This window comes from Petaurus breviceps, unplaced genomic scaffold (assembly GCF_028583685.1).
Source record: "Petaurus breviceps papuanus isolate PSGF00001 unplaced genomic scaffold, PetGlider_PUasm1.0 224, whole genome shotgun sequence".
In the NCBI taxonomy this organism is placed as follows: Eukaryota; Metazoa; Chordata; class Mammalia; order Diprotodontia; family Petauridae; genus Petaurus; species Petaurus breviceps.
In genome coordinates this window covers 11,215,813-11,240,323 of record NW_027185887.1, presented here as the reverse complement: position 1 = coordinate 11,240,323, position 24,511 = coordinate 11,215,813, and the positions used below count along the sequence as shown (strand labels likewise).

General features: G+C 37.8%; 1 protein-coding gene across 2 annotated transcripts in view; it reads right to left on the bottom strand.

The window, feature by feature from the left end:
- Window positions 1-14,686: 14,686 nt before the first annotated feature.
- Window positions 14,687-24,511, bottom strand: part of RIPOR2 (RHO family interacting cell polarization regulator 2) — a 129,919-nt gene continuing 120,094 nt past the window's right edge. For both annotated transcript variants that reach the window (XM_069095040.1, XM_069095041.1), the window contains exons 21-23: window positions 21,587-21,670; window positions 17,917-18,007; window positions 14,687-16,568 (exon numbers count right to left, since the gene is read on the bottom strand). In XM_069095040.1, the coding sequence (XP_068951141.1) occupies window positions 16,468-16,568; window positions 17,917-18,007; window positions 21,587-21,670 (276 nt within the window). In that variant the 3' untranslated portion in view covers window positions 14,687-16,467. The remainder of the gene's footprint in view (window positions 16,569-17,916; window positions 18,008-21,586; window positions 21,671-24,511) is intronic.

The window sequence follows — 24,511 nt, the reverse complement described above, 5'->3', positions numbered from 1 at the left end:
TGGGCAGTAACTGATTAGTTTCACATATACCCCATGTAGCAGTAAAGCCAGTTAATAGTCAAGAATTCTGTGTTGATCACTTAGCAACACTGTAGAATGGAATAAACCAACAAGGTGAAAAGGAAGGGAATAAACATTTATATAGCACTTACTATGTTCTAGGCACTGTGCTAAGATTTTATGGATATTATCGCACTTGATCCTGATGACAACCCCGTGAGTTAGGTGCTATTGTTACCCCCAATTTTACAATTCAGGAAACTGAGGCAAACAGAGGTTAAGAGACTTGCCCACGGTCACATACCTAGCAAATGTCTGAGTGTGGATTTGGACTCAGGTCTTCTTGTCCTGAGCCCCAGAGCTCTATTCACTGTTTCCTAGCTGCCTCTGAAAGAACATAAAAAAGAGGGAAAATAATGGTATGAAAACAACTCAACCAACATTTAAGGTCCTCTTCGATATAGCTCAGAACCATCACTTACTCCAATTTCTTTTTGGAGGGCAATTAGGGTTAAGTGACTTGCCCAAGGTCACATGGCTAGTAAGTGTTAAGTGTCTGAGGCTGAATTTGAACTCAGGTCCTCCTGACTCCAGGGCCAGTGCTCTATTCATTGTGCCACCTAGCTTCCCTACTCACTCCAATTTCTTACTAAACACTTCCTTATTAAAAAAAATTCCAGTCAAATTAGTCTAATTGTTTCTGAGACAGTTCCTGAGTCTGTGTGGTATCTAGAAAAGAGTTAGACTTGAGGTTAAGTTCAGTGCTGGAGATTTAGGTTCAGATCTTACCTCTGAAATTTATTAATAGTATGATCAAGGGGCAAGTCTTTTTGATCCTCATCTACCTCATATATCAAAAGGTGATTTTAGGACCCAGGGTTATTGTGGAACAAAAGGGACTATATTATGTAGGTAATGCAGTGGATAGTCAGGTAGACCTATCTGAGTTTCAATCTGACTCCAGACACTTATTAGCTGTGTAATCCTTGGCAATCCACTTAATCTCTGCCTGCCTCAGTTTCTTCATCTGTAAAATGGAGATAATAATAGCACCTACCCTGAAGGGTGGTTGTGAAGATTAAATAAGATAGCATATGTAAAGTACTTTAAAAACTGTAAAACCAGTGTCAATGCTAGCTGTTGTCATTGTTACTAAAAAACAATATGAAATCAGATATTATTTTTAAAGCACTATATTAATGCTAAAAGGTCTAGCAGTGGTATCATTGGACAACTGGACATTTCCAACAGGATGGATGTGTAAGAGGAATCTTAAAATCAACATATTAAAACTGAACTCATTACTTTTGTCCCCAAACCTTCTCCTCTTCCAAATCTTTCCCATTTTTTTCTCTCCCTCTCTTCTTCCCTCCTTTTCTCCCTTCCTCTCTGTTTTTAAGGCAACTGAGATTAAATGACTTGCCCAGGGTCACACAGCTAGTAAGTGTCTCAGTCTGGATTTGAACTCAGGTCCTCTTTCCCTCCCACTCCTCCTCTACCCACTGAGAAAGTAAGAAAATGATATCAATTATACATGTGAAATCATGCAAAACATATTTCCACATTACCTAAATTGCAAAAAAAAAAGAAAAAGAAAAAAGTTAAAAAATTACACTTTGATTTGCACTCAGAGTTCATTCATTAGTTCTCTTTCTGGAGGTAGATAGCATTTTTTCATTATGAGTCCTCTGGGATTATCTTAGATCATTGTATTAAATAGAGTAGCCAAGTCTTTCACAATCAATCATCTTTACAACATTGCTTTTACTGTGCACAATGATCTTCCAATTCTTCTCACTTCACTTTATGTCATTTCATATAGGTCTTGCCTTGTCTTTTCTGAAACCACCCAGCATTTCTTAAAGCACAAGAGTATTCCATCACAATCATATGCCACAACTTTTTCAGCCATTCCCTAATTGATGGGCATCCCCTCAATTTACAATTCTTTTGCCTCTGCAAAAAGAGCTGCTATAAATATTTTTGTACATATATGTACTTTTCCTTTTCCTTTGATCTCTTTGGAGTAGGACCTGGTAGTGGTATTGTTGAATTGAAGGGAACGCACAATTTTATAGCCCTTTGGATCTAGTTCAGAATTGTTCTCCATGTTTAGACTGGTTCATGACTCTACCGATAGTGTGTTAGTATACCTATTCTCCCTCATTCCCTCTAGCATTTGTTATTTCTGATAGGTATGATCAAGGTTGTTTTAATTTGCTTTTCTAAATAGTGATTTAGAGCATTTTTTCCATATAACTATAGATATAGTTATATAGATATAGTTCAAATCCTTTGACTCCTTATCAACTTGGGGAATGACTCTTATTTTTATAAATTTGACTTAGTTTCCTATATATTTGAAAGTGAGACCAGGAAAAAATCTTGCTGTAAAAATATTGGTTCATTATCTATGGTACATAGAAACTACAACATGTAGCTTCTCTGATTAGCTCTTTTAATTAGGTCTCTTTTTGCTTTTGCTTTGTCTGAGATCATGATTGCTACCCCTGCCTTGTTTACTTTAGCTAAAGCATAATGGATTCTGCTTCAGGCTTCTTTTTAAAAATGTGTGTGTGTACTTGTGTTCCCACTGTGTCTCATCAAACTACATATTGCTGGATTCTGTCTTTGCATGCACTCTGCTACCTGCTTCCATTTTATGAGTGACGTTATCTCATTCACACTCAGAGTTATGCTTTTCAGGTATTTCCTTTCCCTCCTATTTTCTTCTGTTTATCCTTCTCTCTTTTTATCCCATCCCTCCTCAAAAGTTTTTCTTCTTTTTGTCTTAATATACCCTCCCTTTTATCATACCTCCTCATATCTTTTATCCTCTTCCCCTCCTATTTCCCTAGTGGGTAAGATAGATTTCTATACCCAACTGAATGTCTGTGTATGTTTTTCCCTCTTTGTACCAATTCTGATGAGAATCTCCCCATCCCCCACCATTTCCCCCTGCTTTCTTTGACTGCCTCTTTTATGTGTGAAAATTTCCCCCATTTTACCTCTCTCCTTCTTCTTTTCCCAGTGCATTTCTCTTTTAAAAAATTCTTTACTTACTTTTAGTTGACAACATTCAGTTCCACAAGTTTTTGAATTCCAAATTTTCTCTTCCTTCCTCTCCTCTTCCCTCCTGCCCCCCCCCATGGTGGTTTGTAATCCAATATAGGTCCTACATATACCTTCATATTAAACATTAGTCAGATTGTAAAGAAGAATTATAACCAATGGAATAAACAACGAGAAAGAAGGAACAAAACAAAACAAAATGAAAAAGAGAGAGCAAGTAGTTTGCTTCAATCTGCATTCAGGTTCCATAATTCTTTCTCTGGATGTGGATAGCCTTTTCCATCATGAGTCCTTTGGAGTTGTCTTATAACCTTGTATTACTGAGAAGAGCCCACTCTATCAAAGTTAGTCATCACAGATATGATGTGTCTGTAATTGTGTACAATTGTGTACAATTGGTTCTGCCCCCCTCATTCAGCATCAGTTTATATAAGACTCTCCAGGTTATTATGAAGTCCATCTGCTTCTCATTTCTTATAGCACAACAGTATTCCATTACATTCATATACCACAACTTGTTTAGTCATTCCCCAATTGATGGGCATCCCCTTGATTTCCAATTCTTTGCCACCACAAAAAGAGCTGCTATAAATATTTTTGTACATATGGGTCCTCCTCCCATGTGTATGATCTTGTTGGGATATAGTCCTAAAAGTGGTATTACTGGGTCAAAGGGTATGCACATTTGTATAGCCCTTTGGGCATAGGTCCAAATTGCTCTCTAGAATGGTTGAATTGGTTCACAGCTCCACCAACAATGGATTAGTGTTCCAATTTTCCCACATTTTCTCTAGCATTTATCATTTTCCTGTTTTGTGATCTTTTTTTTTTTTTGGAGGGGGAAAGGCAGGGCAATTGGAGTTAAGTGACTTGCCTAAGGTCACATGGCTAGTTTTTGTGTTAAGTGTCTGAGGCTGGATTTGAAATCAGGTCCTCCTGACTCCAGGACCAGTGCTCTATTCACTGTGCCACCTAGCTGCCCCACCTGTTTTGTCATCTTAGCCAATCTGACCAGTGAGATGTGATACCTAAGATTTGTTTCAATTTGCATTTCTCTAATCAATAGTGATTTAGAGCATTTTTTTCATATGATTATAGATATCTTTAATTTCTTCCTCTGAAAAATACCTATTCATATCCTTTGACCATTTATCCATTGGGGAATGACTTGTATTCTTATAAATTTGATTCAGTTCTCTGTATATTTTATTTATTAATTTTTAAATATTTATTTACTTTTAGTTTTCAACATTCATTTCCACAAGATTTTGAGTTACAAATTTTCTCCCCATTTTTCCCCTACCCCCCACCCCAAGATAGCAAGCATACTGAATATCCCTTCCCCTAATCTGTTCTCTCTTATATCTTCCCTCCTCTCTCTCCCCCAACTTTCTAGTAGGTCAAGATGGATTTCTATACTCCAGTGCCTGTATATCTTATTTCCCAGTTGCATGTAAAAAAACTTTTTTTAACATTTGTTTTTAAGACTTTAATTTCCAGATTCTTTCCCTTCTTCCTTCCTCACCCACCCCCCACTGGGAAGACAAGCAATTCAATATAGGTTGTACATGCATAGCTATGTGAAACATTTCCATAGTAGTTATACTGTGAAAGGTTAACTATATTTCCCTCCATCCTACCCTACCCCCCACTTCTTCTATTTTCTACTTTGACCCTGTCCTTTTTCAAAAGTGTTTGCTTCTAACTACCCTCTCCTCCAATCAGCCCTCCCTTCTATCATCCCCCCTCTTATCTCCTTCCCCTCTACTTTCCTGTAGGGTAAGATACCCAATTGAGATGTTATTACCTCCTTAAGCCAAATTCAGTGATAGGAAAGTTGACCTATTCCCTTTCACCTTCCTGCTCTTCCCCTCCTTTGTAACAGTTTTTCTCTTGCTTTTTTTATATGAGAAAATTTACCCTATTCTATCTTTCCCTTTTTCCTTCTCCCAATATATTCCTCTCTCACCTCTTAATTTTATTTTTTAGATATCATCCCTTCATATTCAACTCATCCTGTGCCCTCTGTCTATGTATACATGTACACACATATACACACACTCACATATACATTGATATACACATATACCCTCCTATACATGCATATATATATATATATACATACAAATATATTCCCTTCAACTATCCTGATACTGAGATAAAGTCTCATGTATATTTTTTATATATTATTATTTTTTGTTTTTCCATTTAGGAATGTAAATAGTTTAATAAGTTCCTTATGATTTCTTTTTCCTGTTTACCTTCTCATGCTTCTCTTGCTTCTTGTATTTGAAAGTAAAAATTTCTGTTCAGCTCTGTTTTTTTCATCAAGAATGCTTGAAAGTCTACTATTTCATTAAATGAACATATTTTCCCCTGAAGCATTATACTCAGTTTTGCTGGGTAGGTGATTCTTGGTTTTAATCCTAGCTCCTTTGACCTCCAGAGCATCATATTCTAAGCCCTTTGATCCCTTAATGTGGAAGCTGCTAGATCTTGTGTTATCCTGATTGTGTTTCCACAATATTCAAATTGTTTCTTCCTGACTGCTTATAATATTTTCTTCTTGACTTGGGAACTCTGGAATTTGTCTCTAATATTCCTAGGCATTTTCTTTTGGGGATCTTTTTCAAGAGGCAATCAGTGAATTTTTTCAATTTCTATTTTGCCCTCTGGTTCTAGAATATCAGGGCAATTTTCCATGAGAATTTCTTGAAGGATGATTTCTAGGCTCTTTTTTTGATCATGGCTTTCAAGTAGTCGAATAATTTTTAATTATCTCTCCTGGATCTATTTTCTATGTGAGTGGTTTTTCCAATGAGATATTTCACATTGTTTTCTATTTTTTCATTTATTTGGATCTTTTTTTGTAGTATCTTGATTTCTCATAAAGTCATTGGCTTCCATTTGCTCCAATCCAATTTTGAAGGAATTGTTTTCTTCACTGAGTTTTTGAAATTCCTTTTCCATCTGGCCAATTTGGTTTTTTAAGGCATTCTTCTCCTCATTGGCTTTTTGGGCCTCTTTTGCCATTTGAGCTAGTACATTTTTTACGGTGCTGTTTTCTTCGGTATTTTTTTGGGTCTCCTTTAGCAGGCTGTTGACTCACTTTTCATGATTTTCTTGCATCATTCTCATTTTTCTTCCCAATTTTTCCTCTACTTCTCTTACTTGATTTTCAAAATCCTTCTTGAGCTCCTCCATGGCCTGTAACGGATTCATATTTTTCTCAGAAGCTTTTGATGCAGGAGTTCTGACTTTGTTTTCTTCTTCTGGTTCCATGTTTTGATCCTTTTTGTCCCCAAAATAGGATTCTATGATGTGATTGTGCTCATCTTACCAGCCAATTACTTGATTTTTGAAGTTTTTGCTATGGTAGAACTCTTCTTCCAGAGTGGAGAGAATTGTGTCCCAAATTGCTGGGGTTTTCACAGTTGCCAGAGCTATGAGGAGGGCATCTTCTCTGCAGCTTTGGCACACTGGAGTTCCTCACCCCAGGACCACCGTCCAAGACTGTGACCCAAATCCAAGCATGTCAAAGCAGGAGCGATTACCCTCTGAATGATTGCTTGGTCCCCCTAGGATCTGCAGACCAGGAGCTTTGATGGCAGCCACATGGCAGAGGCTGCAGCCACAGCACCTCCACCACCTCTCACCCTGGAAGCAGGGTCCAGACTGTGCTCCTCCATCACCCAGTTCCAACAGAGTTCCCCAGTGACCTTTTACTTTCTCTATGGCATTTATGGGTTGAGAAGTCTGGAAACCACCACAGCTGCTGGTGATTCACTCTCCTGAAGTTTGCTCAGGCTGGTCTGTGCCACTGGTTGGGACCCCCCCAGGTCTCTGCTCCTGTGTCTCTGTCAGTCTGCCAGTTTGCCTTTAGCAGGAGATTTGTTTCCCTCTGTCACTTTGGGGATTCTGTAATAGTAAAATGTTTTTTGAGTCATTTTTTTTTTACCAGTATTGGAGGTGGTTGGAGCAGGAGTTAAAGCAAGTTCCTGCTTTTACTCTGCTATTTTGGCTCCACCCCTCCTCTGTATATTTTAGAAATGAGGCCTTTATCAGAGACATGGGTTATAAAAATTCTTTCCCAATTTTCTGCTTCCCTCCTAATCTTGGTTACATTGGCTTTATTTGTACAAAAAATTTTCAATTTAATGTAATAAAAATGGTCCATTTTGCATTTTGTAATGCTCTCTATCCCTTGTTTGATCATAAATTCTTCCCTTTTCCATAAATCTGATAGGTAAATTATTCCTTGCTCTCCCAGATTGCTTACAGCCTATCTATATAAAATGTGAACCAATTTGGATTTTATTTTGGTATATGGTGTAATATATTGATCTATGCCCAGTTTCTGCCATACTATTTTCCAGTTTTCCCAGAAGTTTTTGTCAAATAGTTCATTCTTATCCCAGAAGCTGGAGTCTTTGGGTTTATCAAACAGTAGATTACTATAGTCATTGACTACTGTGTCTTCTGTACCTAATCTATTCCACTGATTCACCACTCTATTTCTAAGTCAGTACCAAGTGATTTTGATGACTGCTGCTCTATAATACAATTAAAAATCTGGCATGGCTAGGCCACTTTCCCTAGCATTTCTTTACATTAATTCCCTTGGTATTCTGGACCTTTTGCTCCTCCTGATGAATTTTGTTACTATTTTTTATAGCTCTATAAAATGATTTTTTGGTAGTTTGATTCGTATGGCACTAAATAGATAAATTAATTTAGGTAAAATTGTCATTTTTATTACATTAGCTTGGCCTAACAATGAGCAATTGATATTTTTCCAATTATTTAGATATGACTTTATTTGTGTGAAAAGTGTTTTGTAATTGTGTTCATATAGTTCCTGGGTTTGTTTTGGCAGGTAGACTCCCAAATATTTTATAAAAAAAACTTTAAATGGAGTTTCACTTTCTTTGTCTTGCTGTTGGGGTCTGTTAGAAATATATAGGAATGCCGAGGATTTATGTGGGTTTATTTTATATCCTGCAATTTTGCCAAAATTATTTATTATTTCAAGTAGTTTTTTACTTGATTCTCTAGGATTCTCTAAGTATATCATCATATCATCTGCAAAGAGGGATAGCTTAGTTTCTTCTTTGCCAATCCTAATTCCTTTAATTTCTTTTTCTTCTCTTATTGCTATAGCTAACATTTCTAGTACCAAATTGAATGAGGGGGAGATAGTGAACATACTTGTTTCACCCTCAATCTTATTAGAAATGCTTCTAGCTTATCCCCATTATATATACTACTTGCTGATGCTTTTAGGTAGATGCTACTTATCATTTTAATGAAGACTCCATTTATTCCTATGCTTTCTAGTGTTTTTAATACCGGTAGAAATGGATGTTGTATTTTGTCAAAAGCTTTTTCTGCATCTATTGAGATAATCATATGGTTTCTTTTTTTTCAAATGCTTTATTAACTTCTGATTTACATCATTCATTTCCACCAGATTTTGAGTTACAAATTTTCTTTCCATTTTCCCCCACCCACTGCCCCAAAATAGCAGTCCTACAGGATATCCCCTCCTCTTAAAAAAATCTGATCTCTCCCATATTTTCTCTCATACCCCTTTCAACTTTTCCAGTGGATTTCTATGCCCCAGTGCCTGTACATCCCATTTCCCAATTGCATGTAAAAGAGAATTAATAATAGTATATATATATATTTGAGTATTTGATTTTAAAACTTTGAATTCCAAATTCATTCCCTTCCTCCCTTGTCACCCACCCTTACTGGGAAGATAAGCAGTTCAGTATAGATTGTACATGTGTGGCTAATGCAAAACAATAACATAGTAGATATATTGTAAAAGACGGACTATATTTCCCTCCCTCCTATCCCACCTCTCACCTGCTCTATTCTCTATTTTGATCCTGTCCCTTTTCAAAAGTGGGTGCCTCCAACTTTCTCCCCCCCCAACCTCTCCCCCCCTTCTCTCACCCCCCCTCCCTCCCCTTCCCCCCCCCCACTCTCCTGGAGGGTGAGATACCCTATTTAGTGTGTATGTCATTCCCTCCTCAAGCCAAATTCAATGGGAATAAGGTTGACCCATTCCCTTTTGCCTTCCTATTCTTCCCCTCCATTGTAACCATTTTCCCTTGCCTTTTCTATATGAGCTAGTTTACCCCATTCTGTCTCTCCCCATCTCCTCTCATTATATTCCTCTCTCACCTCTTAATTTCACATTTTAAGTATCATCCCTTCCTGTTGAATTGGTCCTGTACCCTCTATCTATGTATACCTGTAAACATATATACACACATTCACATATGTATCCATATGCCCATAGACCCTCATACATAGACATATGTATGTGTATATATATATATTCCCTTCAAGTACTGAGAAAAGTTTAATAAGTTACAATTATTGTTTTTCCATGTAGGAATGTTAATAGTTCAACTCTGACAAATTCCTTATGATTTCTTTTCCCTGTTTACCTTCTCATGCTTCTCTTGCTTCTTGTATCTGAATGTCAAATTTTCTATTCAACTCTGGTTTTTTCAGCAAGAATGCTTGAAAGTCCTCTTTCCACTGAATGAACATATTTTCCCCTGAAACATGATACTCAGTTTTGCTGGGTAGGTGACTCTTGGTTTTAATCCCAGCTCCTTTGCCCTTGGAATATCATATTCCCAGCCCTTCGATCCCTCAGTGTAGAAGCTCCCAGATCCTGGGTTATCCTGATTGTGTTTCCACAATATTCATATTGTTTCTTTCTGGCTGCTTGTAATATTATCTTCTTAATCTGGGAATTCCAGAATCTGAATATAATATTCCTAGGAGTTTTCTTTTTGGGGTCTTTTTCAAGAGATGATCAGTGGATTCTTTCAACCTCTATTTTGCCCTCTGGTTCTAAATTATCCCCTGGGGATAAAAGCCATGCACTCCCACTTACTGGGTCCCAAAGTCCTGACTGCACTGACCTCTCACTTTGTCCTTCACATCTATGTGTTGATAAATCTGGAAATGGCCACAACTGCTGCTGATCTGGAGTCCCTCTGGCTGACAGCTGGTTAGGCCCGCCTTGGGCCTAAAGCCTTGGTGTGGGCTGGGCTCGGCTCCCAGTGTGCTGCACTGGCCAATTCCTGCCGGCCTGCTGGGCTGTCCTCAGTGGGAGGTGAGCTTCTCTGTGTCATTTTGTGGGTTCTGTAGCTCCAGAGTTTGTTTAGAGTCCCCTTTTTACATGGATTGGGGAAGGTGGAAGCCAGAGCAGCGGGGAGGTCCTGCTTCTACTCCCAATCATATGGTTTCTACTAGCTTTGTTGGTGATATGAATGATTATACTGATAGTTTTTCTAATAATGTACCAGCCTTGCATTCCTGGAATAAATCCTACCTGATCAAAGTATATTAGTTTCATGATAAATTGATGTAATCTTTTTGCTAATATTTTATTTAAAATTTTTGCATCTGTATTCATTAGGGAAATTGGCCTATAATTTTCTTTTTCTATTTTGGCTCTTCCCAACTTAAGTATCAGTACTATATTTGTATCATAAAAATAATTTGGTAGAACTCCTTCACCAATCTTCCCAAATAATCTATAAGGTATCAGAACCAATTTTTCTTTATATGTTTGATAGAATTCACTTGTAAATCCATCTGGCCCTGGAGATTTTTTTCCTTGCATCCATCTTTCTCACTCCTTCAATTTTTTTTTTTTGAGATCATCCCAACTTAAACTCAAGCTGTCTGTCTATTTCGACTCCTTCTAACTGCCCTAATAATGATAAAGTTCTTAGGAATTAAATGTATCATCTTCCCATATAGGAATGTAAACAGTTTAACCTTATTGAATCCCTTATGATTCCTCTTTCCTGTTTACCTTTTTATGCTTCTCTTGAGCCTTATGTTTCAATGTCAGATTTTCTATTTAGCTCTTGTCCTTTCATCAGGAATGCTTTAAAATTCTCTATTTCATTAAATATCTATCCCCCTCCCCCGAAGGATTGTACTCATATTTACTGTGAATGTTATTCTTGGTTGTAATCCTAGCACCTTTTCCTTCTGGAATATCAATACCAAACCCTACACTCCTTTAATATGGAAGTTGCTAAATCTTATATGATTCTGAATGTGGCAACATGATATTTAAATTGTTTCTTTCTGGCTGCTTACAATATTTTCTCCTTGACCTGGGAGCTCTAGAATTTGGCTATGGTATTCTTTGGAGTTTTCGTTTTGGGATTTCTTTCAGGAAGAGATCAGTAGATTCAATTTCTATTTTGCCTTTTCATTTTTCTTGATAATTTCTTGAAATATGATGTGTAGGCTCTTTTTTTGATCATAGATTTCATGTGGTACAATGATTCTTAAATTATCTTTCCTTGGTCTATTTTCCAGGTCAGTTATTTTAGATATTTTACATTTTCTTCTTCTTTTTTCATTCTTTTGATTTTGTTTTATTGTTTCATGATATCTCATTTGCTTCTACTTGCCCAAATCTAATTTTTAAGAAGTTATTTTCTTCAGTGAGCTTTTGTACCTCTTTTTCCAATTGGCCAATTCTGCTTTTTAAAGTAGTTCTTATCTTTGGTGAATTTTTGTGTCTCTTTTACCATAAGGCCAATTCTGTTTTTTTTAAAGTGTTATTTTCTTCAGTATTTTTTGTAACTCTTTCCCCAAGTTGTTAATTCTCTTTCCACAATTTTCTTGTATTACTCTCATTTCTTTTCCCACACCTCTCCCTGGATCACATTACCTTGAAAGAACAAAAAATTTGCAGTACCATGCCTGCATGGTAGCAACAGTAGCACAAAAAAGCCTAAAGCCTGGGACTGTAGTACCTTTTTATAGTCAAGTTGTGTTTTTAAAAACATTTTATAGCCTATTTTTTGACTTTGACCTTTATGATAAAGTCTGCTCACCTAGGAGTGATGAAGCATTGTCCCAAGCTTTAGGTTTCTTCATGCTGTTGTTTTCAGAGCTAGTTCTGGGGGCTTGCAAATTTTTGGTTCTTTCAAGGTGGTGTGATATGGGGAGAGGTGTGGTCATTGTTCTCCTCATCTGAACTCTGGTCTTTACCCAGAGAAAGACCCTTGCTCCCTGGCAGCCACAAGCACTAGTGCTTCTTTCTATGACCCAGAACTGCTTATAGAGTTACCAATCAGTACCAGTGGTACCCAATGCCAGAACATTCACCTGTAATCTTTCTGACCAATTGCCTGACCAACCCCACCCCTTACTGTCTCAGGGTTGAGAGCTCTGAAAGCTGCTGTTGCTGTTGTTGCAGTCACCTCCAAGGACTACCACTGGTGTCATCAGTGTGGCCAGTATACCTCCCAGTGTCACAGACCTCTCCTGCTGACACCCTTAGCTGTTTTAACCTGGAAAAATGTCTCACTCAGGCCTCTTGTTGGCTCTGCTGCTCCAAAATTTGATTGAAGAGTTATTTTAAAGTTGTTTGGAGGGGAGTGATGGGAGAGTCCACTTGCATTGTTGCTTGTACTCTGCCATCTTGGCTCCATCACTACCCCAAATTCACTTTTGATGAGATCCAATGTGGATCTGTATTATAACAAATTCCATGTTATGTTATAGCAAGATCCACATTAGAACGTGCGATGTAATGGGGTGTGTGTGTGTGTGTGATTTAGCTTTCTTGGTTTACAATAAGTAATTTCTATAATCAATATACTTGTTTTTGGAGGGGGTGAATTTCCTACTCATTATCAGTATCATCATCATCATCATCATCATTTTTAGTAACCACAGACACAGCGTGTATGTACTTTTTGGATTGCTTTGTTTAGAAATTCAATTGAACAAATATTTAATATATTAAATTCAAAATTCAATTCAACAAATATTTTTTAAATTACCATAATGTGTGAGCCACTGTGTTAAATACTAGAGAGATATTCCAGTGGATCTTTGATCATATTGATATGGCTGCTTATTTCCTTCCACAATGCAGAACATAATCCTTCCATGGCTGCGGATCCTGTATGTTCAAGTGGTTTACATTAGTCACACATATCTGACAACATCACTGCCCTACACACAAATTCTACTGGCCACCTATTGTCTCCAAATACCTCTTTCTGTGTATTCTCTCTCTCCAGTTAAGATGGTAGGCTCCTTGAAGGGAAGGATGACTTCATTTTTCTTTTTCCTTTGTACCTCCACCAACTAGCTTAGTGCCTAGAGTCTAAGGACCTACAACCCTTATAGGTCCTTGGGTGTGGCCTTTTGAATGAGTCCAAGTTTTACAGAACAAATTACTTTATTAAAGGAATTTGTTCTGTAAAGTTTGGATTCTAAGGGCTGCACTTGAGGACCTAGAGGGTCACATGTGCCCTTGAGGCAGCACGTTCTCTACCCCTAGCCTAGACTGTAGATAAATGGACCATAGTAAATGCACATTTGTCATAAAACCTTTTGTTTAGCTTTTGAAGCCTGTTATAATATGGTCTCAACCTACCTTTTCAGCCTCATTATGTATTACTTCTATTTCCACAATTTATGGTCTATTCAAATTGGCCTTCTTGTCATTCATCCCACATGGCACTCCATTTCTTGCCTTTGCACTAGAATGTCCTCCCTCTTCAAAGAATCCATTTCCTTCAAGACTCAGTTCATATACTACCTTCTACAATGAAGCCTTTCCTCATCTCCCAAATGCTAGTAGTGCCTTCCAACCCTCAAATAAGTTGTTTTTATTTTGTATGTACATAGTTACAGGTGCAAATTCTCTCCCTCTATAGAGGGAAGAGACTTTGTTGGCAACATAAGCTTCTTTCCAGTTCGGATTGTTTCCTTAGTGTTTCTTTTATTCATATCCCTAGCACAGTGCCTGTCACATAGGCCATATCAAATGCTTGTTGATTGTCTAATTCCTTGTTTGCAATGTTATACCTGGCTTCTGCCTACAATGTGCTGCTCTATTCCCCTTTGAAAGATCCTCTAATTCAATTCTTCACATACCTACATTCAGGGGTATTCTGGAACCAACAGATTATTAATTTGCACACTACAAACCAGGATTTATTGTTTTGTTGTTTGTTGAGACTTTAGAAAATACAGATTAAACTTAAAAGTGTTCTAGGCACTTTAAAAAAAAACTGGTTGTTAAACATTTACCAACACATCCTCATTTATGTTCTACTACAGAGCTATAACCTGTACATAGATATTTATAATATGGTGGGTGCAAAATACAGATCTATACAAAGGGATTCAGGAAGACTCAAGAAAGGAAAAATGGTCTAGTGTAATGGAAAGAACCCACTTTGGAGTTAGGAAGATCTTTGTTCAAGTGCCACCTTTGTCACCTATGGGCTGTGTGTGATGACAGGCAAATCTCAGTATCTTAGTGCTTTAGGCACTCCCTGTCTGTAGGTTATAGAACAGGAGCAGATCTTTCTTGGAAGAGGTTATTTCCTTAGGGGGACATGCCCTTACCATTGTAATCACAGGCATAGACTAAAGAAAAGAAACTTTGTGGAGGAAGAGAACCCTGGGAGTTGGGGGTGAGCACAGTTTGAATTAACTGAAGGAATGATAAGACTAAATGTGTTGTTTTAAACTTGAGTCATGTTGTCCTAAAAATGTTTGAGTCAAAGAAAGTAAAACTGACTTGGGGCATCTATTAGTAATTCAAAAATAATCTTTATTTTAATTTATGTGATCATGAGAGTGATGGAGTACAAATGCCACAAAACTAGAAGCCCCTCCTCACCAAAAAAAAAAAAAAAGTAAAAGTCAGTACAAAAAGATCTGGAATCATCAGCTCATGCAGTAGACATAATATATATATTAAAAAACCCCTCGAAACAGCTTTTAACATTATGCTTTTACTTTCCATAAAAAGAACCAGCTCATTCATTAAACAAGTAAACATTTTAGACTATACAAATGTATCTTTTCAATAAAGGATATATATATATTTGTGTAGTATTTATAAATTTACAAGTATATACATCACTATAACATTCACAGTTGAAACAGTGATTTATCAGGAAGTCTGGTAAATAATTTCTATTTTTTAAATGACGTGCTTTGTTTTTTTCTAAAACTATACTAAAAATTTGATGAGTTGAATTGACATCTAAACAGAGTACTGTACCAAGTATCCACACAGTACAGTTTGGATCCTGGTGTTTTAATTACACTCATGAATATTCCTTTTAATACTTTAAGGACTGCTGAAATGCCTTAGTCTATTCTACTTTTTATAATTTTAGGGAGACAAGACAGTAATTACTTAATGTCATCTGCTTTAACCATCTCACATTACCTTAGCACCCTGATTTTGCAGTAAACATAGCAAGTTGCTGTCTCACACCTACAGTGAAACAGCCTCTGGAGTATAGACATAGATGAGGTATCTCTGGATAGTGGGTATCTTGCCTTGACCTTGTTTCATAAACCCTGTGAGGGTCAAAGACACCCCACCATCCTTCCTCCTACTTCTTTCCAAAAGCCAAGGATCTCTGTAACGCCCCCCAAGCACATCCCACATCACAAGCACCCTTCTAGCCTTCTGAGTTTAGTTCTGGCATATACTAGAGACAAAATACCCCAGAATATACTTGGAAGAGTGAAACACCTGCTTCTTCTTGATCCAAAAGCAAATTAATCTTGAAATGTTCTTAAGTTAATTGAATATATATACACATATATATGAGTAGGTATAACTTTAATTTATAGGTTTTAGATAACAATTTGACTTTTCAGTAGAATAGACATTAAACTTGCAAATTATTGAGGGGTAGTGGGGGTGACTGAAAAAGGAAGTAAAAAGTTATATGCACATTCAAAAATTAAGTTGATAAGCTAACATCCTGCTCAGTTTTACAGGCTAATCTATTTGTGGAAGTCCATTTTTGTGCTCTTCTGAAAGATATTGGATAGCCAAGGGGGGTAATTCAACCCTGAGTCCATTACAGAGAGAAAACCACAAGGCAGTTGACATTTATTACAGTTTGTAGTAACAAAACAAAACCAACCCCCTTTTTCTTCAGTTAGTCCCTACTTTCTGAGCCCACTTTTCCTTTGTTGAGATGAGTCACATGAATATTTCAAGCTTACAGGAAAACTTCCAGTAAAAAAAAATACAATGTATGTAAAAAGTGGAGATGGCCATTTAAAAAATATCATCTATGTCAGATGAGACTGAATTTTACTGGGTGTTGCTGGGAGTCATCAACAATACTGTCTACTGAGTCAGAGGCCTGCTCTACCATTAGGCAAAGGAAAAAGGTGATGGGAATTGAGTAGCCCAACTTATTTGTTGTCTAAATAATCAAGTCTCTGTACTCCTTCAACAGGATTTCTCCATTGCTTTGTCTCCCCAGCTAAATGACAGCACCATGCTAGGCAAGAAGGCCAGATGCTATGTCCTTTAAACATCAGGCAGAGCATAAGTAGTTAGAAAGCGGTGGCAACTTCATTTCCATAACGACCTCCAATCTTCACACAGTCTCGAGGAAACTGATCCAGCTGCTCATATGCCAGCCGTCCATCTTCTCCTGGATACAAAACACTGAGTGTGAATGACACATGAGGCCTTCGATTTTCTCTAACAAAAGAATTTCACGCTGAGGTTGCTTAGAGATAGATTTGCTATAGGTTGGCATGCTAGTTTAGATGAGGGAAAAAAACCCAAATTCTATTCTTTTTATTATGATCCTTGGAGGACAATTAGGTGGTACAGTGGACAGAGAGCTGGGCCTGGAACCAGGAAGACCTGAATTCAAATCTGACTGTGTGACCCTGGGCAAGTCACTTTACCCTGTTTGCCTTAGCTTTTTCATCTGTAAAATGAGCTGGAGAAGGAAATAGCAAGCCACTCCAGAGTCTTTGCTAAGAAAGCCTCAAATGAAGTCATGAAGAGTCAGACACAAATGAAAAATGACTGAATGATAACAAAATGTCAGACAAGCCTTTTCCAGTGAAAGTTTGTAACTAAGCATTATTTAGGGAGCAAATCTGAAACTCTGATCAGTTTCTGCAGATATTCAGATCCAAAAAGATGCCAGGATTCCCTCACCACCATCATCACCACCATCCAATACACAAATATTTACTATTACTTGGGTATTTATTAAAATAAGATGAAAATAAACAGTACATTTTATGAGGAGGCCAACTGAGGAATCTGTGGCCAGTAATTACTCAGGTATGCCCCATTTTGTGTAAGAGATCAGGGAAGTAATAACATAAATTCATTTTTTTTAGAAAGAAGTTCAACATTTAAAATGTACTAGGGATCATTTAAGGCAGAGATTCTTAACCTTTTTTTTTTTGGAGGGCAATTGTGGTTAAGTGACTTGCCCAAAGTCACATGACTAGTAAGTGTGTCAAGTGTCTGAGGCCGGATTTAAACTCAGGTCCTCCTGACTCCAGGGCCAGTGCTCTATTCACTGCTCCACCTAGCCACCCTGATTCTTAACCTTTTTTGTGTCACAAATCTCCTTTGACAGTATGATGAAGCCCGTGGACCCCTCTAAGGGGTTTTTAAATGCCCTAATCACTTACTAGCTGCATGACTCTGAGTAAGTCAATTACCTTTCTCAGCCTCAGTTTCCTCATTTCTTTTTTATTGGAGGGGGGAAGGCAAGGTAATCGGGGTTAAGTGACTTGCCCAAGGTCATACAGCTAGTAAGTGTCAAGTGTCTGAGGCCAGATTTGAACTCAGGTCTTCTTGATTTCAAGTTCAGTGCTTTATCCACTGTGCCACCCAGGTGCCCGAACAAAAGAATACTCAATAATTTAGATGATTTCCTTAATTTTCCACATCACTGTGTATGTACAGAAACAAACTGCATAAAAAAATCACAGCAACAAATGACATGAATATAATTCTTAGAAACTCACCAAGAGAGAGCAATGTTTCAGATGCCACATTTCTTATCTCTTCATTGTCAGACTGGCACAGACTTGCCAGCATCTTAATGCTTTCAGTAGCCTACAAAATGGCAAAAAGAGGGTTTTGGGGAAATTTCCTGGCTTAAGAATTCTGGCATCTAGAGTAGAAGAAGATAATGCTATCATACGAGACAATTCAATTCAACAAAGATTTAAGTAACTACTACGTACCAACCCTTATGGTAGGGACTAGGGATTCTATGGAATTCTATGGATTCTATATGGAAATAAATGCTACACATATACAAAGTAACAGAAAATGATTTCAAGAGGGAGAATTTATTAATAAACAGAGGGATCAGGAAAAAAGCCTCAGGCAGGTGGTGGCAGTGGAGCTGTGGATGTGCCTGCATCTTGCTTATATGTAACATATACTTTTCATAAAGAGCAGTTAATGATGAAAAGGATGGAAAAAATATTTTTTTGTGTAAAAGAAGGGATTAATATTATCCAAGGGTATGAGATATTGCTTACTTTTTAGAAGAACATTTTGATTTCCTACATTTGTAGAAAAAGAACTTCATTTTAACACAAATTCCTAAAATACATAATACCAAGAAACTCAACTTTTAGATAAAATTTAGACAGTTTTGGAGAGAAAATGAACCAGGGAATAGATTTGAAGGCTGAGATTTCTTTGGTAACAAGGTTGTATGATACTGAGCTTGTGTGAGAGCAATTTAATTTTATAAAAAGGCAGACAAAGATCTTTCATTTCCTAAAAACCCGAGAAATGTGAGTATATGGAGAAACACATTTTCCAGGGCACCAAAGAGATGGAGGACCTTTTTGGGAGATTCCAGAACTAAAAGCATGATTTTAATTCTCCTAAAACCTCTGCTAATTTGTGCATACATGTCTTATGACTAAAGAGAATAAAATTAAGAGAACAAGAAATCACACAAACGCTTGGAAATGGATAATATTTTTTAAAAAGGATCATCAGTTTAATAGGGGAAATTTTGGGTGTTTTAGTACTCCCACTACCCCCACCCCCCAAAAAACCTACATCTCTTAGTTTTAGAATATCAGAGTAGCAAGCGAATGCCATGTGCTACCTTTTTACATGAAAGTGATGACACCGGTCATTTCCAGTAATACTAATAAATTTGTACTATTCTCTCTACATTCTCTCACTTAACTCTCCCATGTAACCAGTGACCCACATTCACAAGGTTCCTGGCCTTGGGAGTAACTTTTTCTGTACAAGGTGAATCACTGAAAGGGGGTATATTCTTATTTAAGCCTTGGAGGAAAACAGTATATAAGCATCATACAAGACAAGAGAAGAAGAGGATGAGGAACTTACAAACTCCCCCGTGGGAGAAGTTTGATTCTAGGCAGCTGGGTGGTGAATACATGCAGAGAAAGTTAGACTTGGAGATCAGGAAGTTAGGAAATTCTGAGTTTGAAACCTGACTGTGTGAACCAAGTCACTTTCTGCCTTGGTTTCCTCATCTTTAAATGAGTGATAAGCCCACCTAACTTCCAGGGTTGTTGAAAGGATTAAAATGAGATAATAAATGTATAGCACTTTGCAAACCTTAAAAAAGTACTATGAAATGTTAGGCCAGATAAAAAATATTAGGGTTTTTTCTTTTTTTACCAGTGATTAGGTTTTATCACTAATAGCTAAAAGATTACACTCATATGGTACTTAAGGTTTGTAAAGTGCTTTACAAATATTTCATTTAATCTTCACAACAACCCTTTAAGGGAGATGCTATTATTCCCACTTTTCAGTAGGATTTTGTATAAGATAAAAAAAATAACATGGAGATGGTATATGAAGTCCTTAGAAATTTTCCCAACAGTTAAGAATTGTTAAATAATGGAAAGGTTAGCCAGAGGTTGGAGACTCCGTGAATATAGATTCTCATCTGTTTGAGATGACCGTAGTTGTTTGTACTTAAAGATGATTCAATGAATTATAATAGTGATTCATTGAAATTCTTCCAGACATTTGTTGTTTCTTGTAGTTTCAGAAATTAAATTCTCTGTATTTTGATTTCTAGAATTAGAAATTATTTATATAATCAACTGTTTCTTTAAAAAACAGTCACCTTTCTGATATATTTGTTGTGACTGTTTTATAATGGGAAGCTGGAATGGGTTGATATCTGTAGAATCTATGGTCCTTTTGAGGAAGCTGACTCTGTGGAACAGATATTTGAGAGCTACTAAACTAGGTGATGGGCAGCTAGGTGGTACAGTGGATGAAGCAGTGGACCTGGAGTCAGGAAGACTCATCTTCCTGAGTTCAAATCTAGCCTCAGACATTTACTAGCTGTGTGACCTTGGGCAAGTCACTTCACCCCGTTTGCTTCTTTTTCCTTATCTATAAAATGAGCTGAAGAAGGAAATGGCAAACCTCTCCAGTATCTCTGCCAAGAAAACCCCAAATGCAGTCATGGAGAGTTGGACAAGATTGAAAAACAACTTAACTACAGCAATACAACTAGATGATCTCCCCAAGTCTCCCTCAGTCATGATTTTGTGATGAAAAGAAAAGCTGTGGGTTCCATTGTTTGTTGTCCACAGTTAGATGGGTTTGGTTGCGTAGAGATAGGTGTTGGTGAGGCCATAATCATGGGATAATAATTTTGAACTCCATATACTTCAGTAGTATTTATTGTAATCCACGACCTCAGAGGTCAACTTTCTGGCCAGGAGCCTTGTGAATATGGGTCTCTGATTACATGGGAGAGCTAAGTGAGAGAATATAGATAGAATAGTACAAATTTATTAGTGTTACTGGAAAAATATCAATGATAAGGGACCAGTGTCATCACTTTCATGTAAAAAGGTAGCATATTTCCTTCACTTGCTACTCTGATATCCTAAAACTAAGAGGTTTAGGTTTTTTTGTGGATGTGGGGACTTGGGTAGGCAATGGGAGGAGCACTGAGGGTTTTTAAATGGGTGGAAGGGTTGGGGGGTAATATCAGAAAGATGCATTTAAAAGATTAGAGGGCAATATAGAGAACAGTGTGGGGAATGGTTTGAGTGGGGGAGAAAGCAGAGACAGAGTGATGAGTTAGAAGGCTAATTTACTAGCTCAAGCAAGCCACTTAACTTCTGTCTGCCTCAGTTTCTTCAACTATAAAATGGGGATAATAATAGCACCTATCCCACAGGGTTTTTATAACAAATGACATAATATTTGCAAAGCACTTATCATAGCAAAGCACTTATCATTTGCAAAGCACTTAAATACTTGTTCCATTCTGTTGCCTTCTTCTATCTCCTGATTTAAAGACTCAACCCAAAACTTATCTTCTGTAAGAGACCTTTCCTGGTCTACTGGCCCTATTGCCCTATCCTCTGCCCTATCCCCATCCCCCAATTTCTCTCTGCTAAAACCTTCTTCTCAGATTACTTTCTATCTACTCTGTATATATCTTGTATAACATAATTGTTTGCATTTCATATTCCTCATTAGATTGTGAGGTCCTTGAAAACAAGATCATTGTTTTTTATTTTCTTTCTATGCCCAGAGTTTAGCATAATGTCTTGTATAGAGTAAGCCCTTATAAATAAATGTTTGTTGACTGAGTCAACCAGTTTTGCATCATCAACTATTCTGAACTGTCCAAGGAATGCTGGTCCTGGTACTCACCTCAAGGCTTTTCAGTGCCATGCACGCTGCCTTCTGAAGGTGGAGGTTTGTCTCTGTCAGTGCCTCACAGTAGTACAGTAAAGCCTGGGGGGAAAAAAAGACACATGAAAAAATGTCAATCAAGTTTATCTTTGTGTGTAGTCAAAGGAGTGTATGTTATCTCGAGTCCTTGGAGTAGGCTCCAATCTCATTGAGTCTCTGGTTTCCTCCAGGGTTGCAGCTTTCAATCTGTTATGTTTGCCCATCCTATTGTGAATCTGGTCTGTAGCTTTTCATAAATTCATCAGAGTCCACTGAATGCACCAAAGGCCTTTCTCACTTTTTTCCTGAGACTGAGCCAGAGACAGTGGCATACGCTGGCCTTCCACCTGTCATCCCTTGCCCATTTTAGACCTATTTTCACCCTGGTCTTGGTTTGTTTTGAAGTGACAAATGAGTTTTAAAGTCAATTATGTCATTATGTCTCTGTGATAAGTGTATACACTGAATTTTTTAGCTGATAGGACCCTTAGACTTCATCTAATTCACATTCCCCTCCTTAATGAGCAGATGAGGAACATGAGGCCCAAAGGAGTCAAGTAATCAGCAGCAGATTGAGCCCATGTATCTGAGCTTCTAGGATGACTCCTTTCCCTATTACCCAATTTTTCCTCATTTAGCCCTGACTCCTCTCTAGTAGTAAGAATCTGTGAGTCATGAAGTTGTTCATTTTAGGCCTAATTTCAACCCGGTCTTGGGTTGTTTTGAGGTTGGTGACAAGTGAGTTTGAAAGTCAGTTATGTCATTATGTGTTGCCTTATGGATCTTTTGGCAGTCTGGTGAAGCCTATAGACCCCTTCTCAGTATAATGTGCCTGAAAATAATTACAATGGAAAGCAATTATATTAAAATGAATGCATCAAAGTATTAAAACAAAAAGTTCATGGACCCTAGATGATGAATCCCTGCCTTAGATGATAAGCTTCTAGGCAACAAGGGTTTTGCCCTAGCCCACAGCATGACAGCATGCAAAATCAGGTACTTAACAGATATTGCTTGACAATATCAAGCCCTGAGTATCCAGGGCCTCTTCTGGGCTTAGCACTGGCACTAAGCTCTTCTTGAGCTTGGGCAGGAGGCATCCACTTGGCACTTCCTTATATCCTGCAGAGATATACAGCCCTAGACAGCCACCACAAAAGAGCTATCACATTACTCACTTTAGTTTGAGCTGTTGCCTAAGAAATCCTGACTGCTGTGAAACCCAGATTGGTAATACTGCTGGAAAGGAACAAAAGAACACACTGGGTAGTAAGAACAGTTCACTTCAGTTAGTACCCAGGCTTACAGTATTTCCTTTGACAATGCCTGAGGCTGATTAAAAATAAAATCAACATCCCCATGGGAGATTGTCATTACAGAAGAAGAGGGATTTTCTCCATGTACAGATGTGGGAAGAAAGAGCAGCAAATAGTGTATTTGTCCTTTAAAGCTTTGCCATGGTTCAAGAACAATGAGTCAGTAAGAACAAGTAAAGGCCTGTAACAATTCCATGCCCCACTAAGGCAGTCATGCCCTTCCCCAGTACGTGTTTTAGTGAGCCCTCGGCACTCTCTATATAGTTTAGCCTTTATTTACCAGCACTTTCCATTTGCATTGCAACAATAGATGGTATTTATATAGTGCTGTAATTCTTTAGAGATATTTTATAGATACTTTAAAGATATTATCTCATTTGATCCTCACAACATCCCTGTGAACTAAGAATTACCAGTATTATTGTTCCCATTTTATAGACAAGGAAATAGAGGCCCAGAAGTGAAGAGACTTGCCCATAGTTACAGAGCTGCTGGATATAGGATGGGAACTTATGCTTCCCCAGATCCCCAGGTCCAATGCACTTTCCCTCCCCCCCCCCCCCCCCCCCCCCCGCTCTGTATCCCTAGAGCTTTGCACAATGTCTGTCACATAATAGGAATTTAATAAATGCTTGCTGATTGATTGATGGCACCTAGTAAACTCATAGGTAAAAAGGAATCAATCAATCATTGGAGAAAGAGAGATGAAAGATACAAGAGGAAGACAGGATAATGGACAAAGTACCAAAGGATACGGGGGTGGGGAGAACAGGGGAAGACATATACAAAAGGTGAGGTGGAAAAGAAAGAAGTACATGGATGAGATCACATTAAATCTGAAAAGGACCTTGGAGATCCTCCTGCTGACAATGCTCATTTTCCAGTCCCTGTGGTCAATGCTACCCATTGGAGATTGGGTGGCTTGCTCAAGATCATTGGCTCGGTTTATCTGCTGAGAGTAAGTAGGAAAGAAGTAAGAATAGGGGCTCAAGAAGAAATGAAAACATTTCTTGTGAAGAATGCAAAAGGGAATCAGAAACGATGGATTATTGAGTAGCATGAAATGCCCATTTGAGTTTAGACAGCATGAAAGGGAACTACAGACTTTCTACAATAATATAAGGCCACGAGAATGGAGGAAAAGGACAGCAGTTTACTCAACAACTACTGAAAAAAATGCTTGCTATGTTCAAGGCACTATGCTAAGCGTTGGTAATACAAAGAAAGGCAAAAGCTGCTCCTACCCTCAAGGAGCTCACGTTTTAATGGGGGAGACAGCATACAAACAACTGTATCAATTGTAATCAATTGGAGGAAATCTCAGAAGAAGGGTACTGAGGGACTAGGAAAGGCCTCTTGCAGAAGGTAGAATTTGAGCTGAGACTTGAAAGAAACCAGGATGTAGAGTGGAGGAGAGTATTCCAAGTATAGGTAACAGTCACTGAGAGTATATGTAGTCAGGAGATGGGATGTACCATATATAAGGAACAGGGTTGACGTTATCAGATTGTAGAGTCCATGGAGGGGAGAAAAGTGTAAAAAGAATGGGAAAGTAGAAAGGAATGATGTGTGAAGGGATTTAAAAACC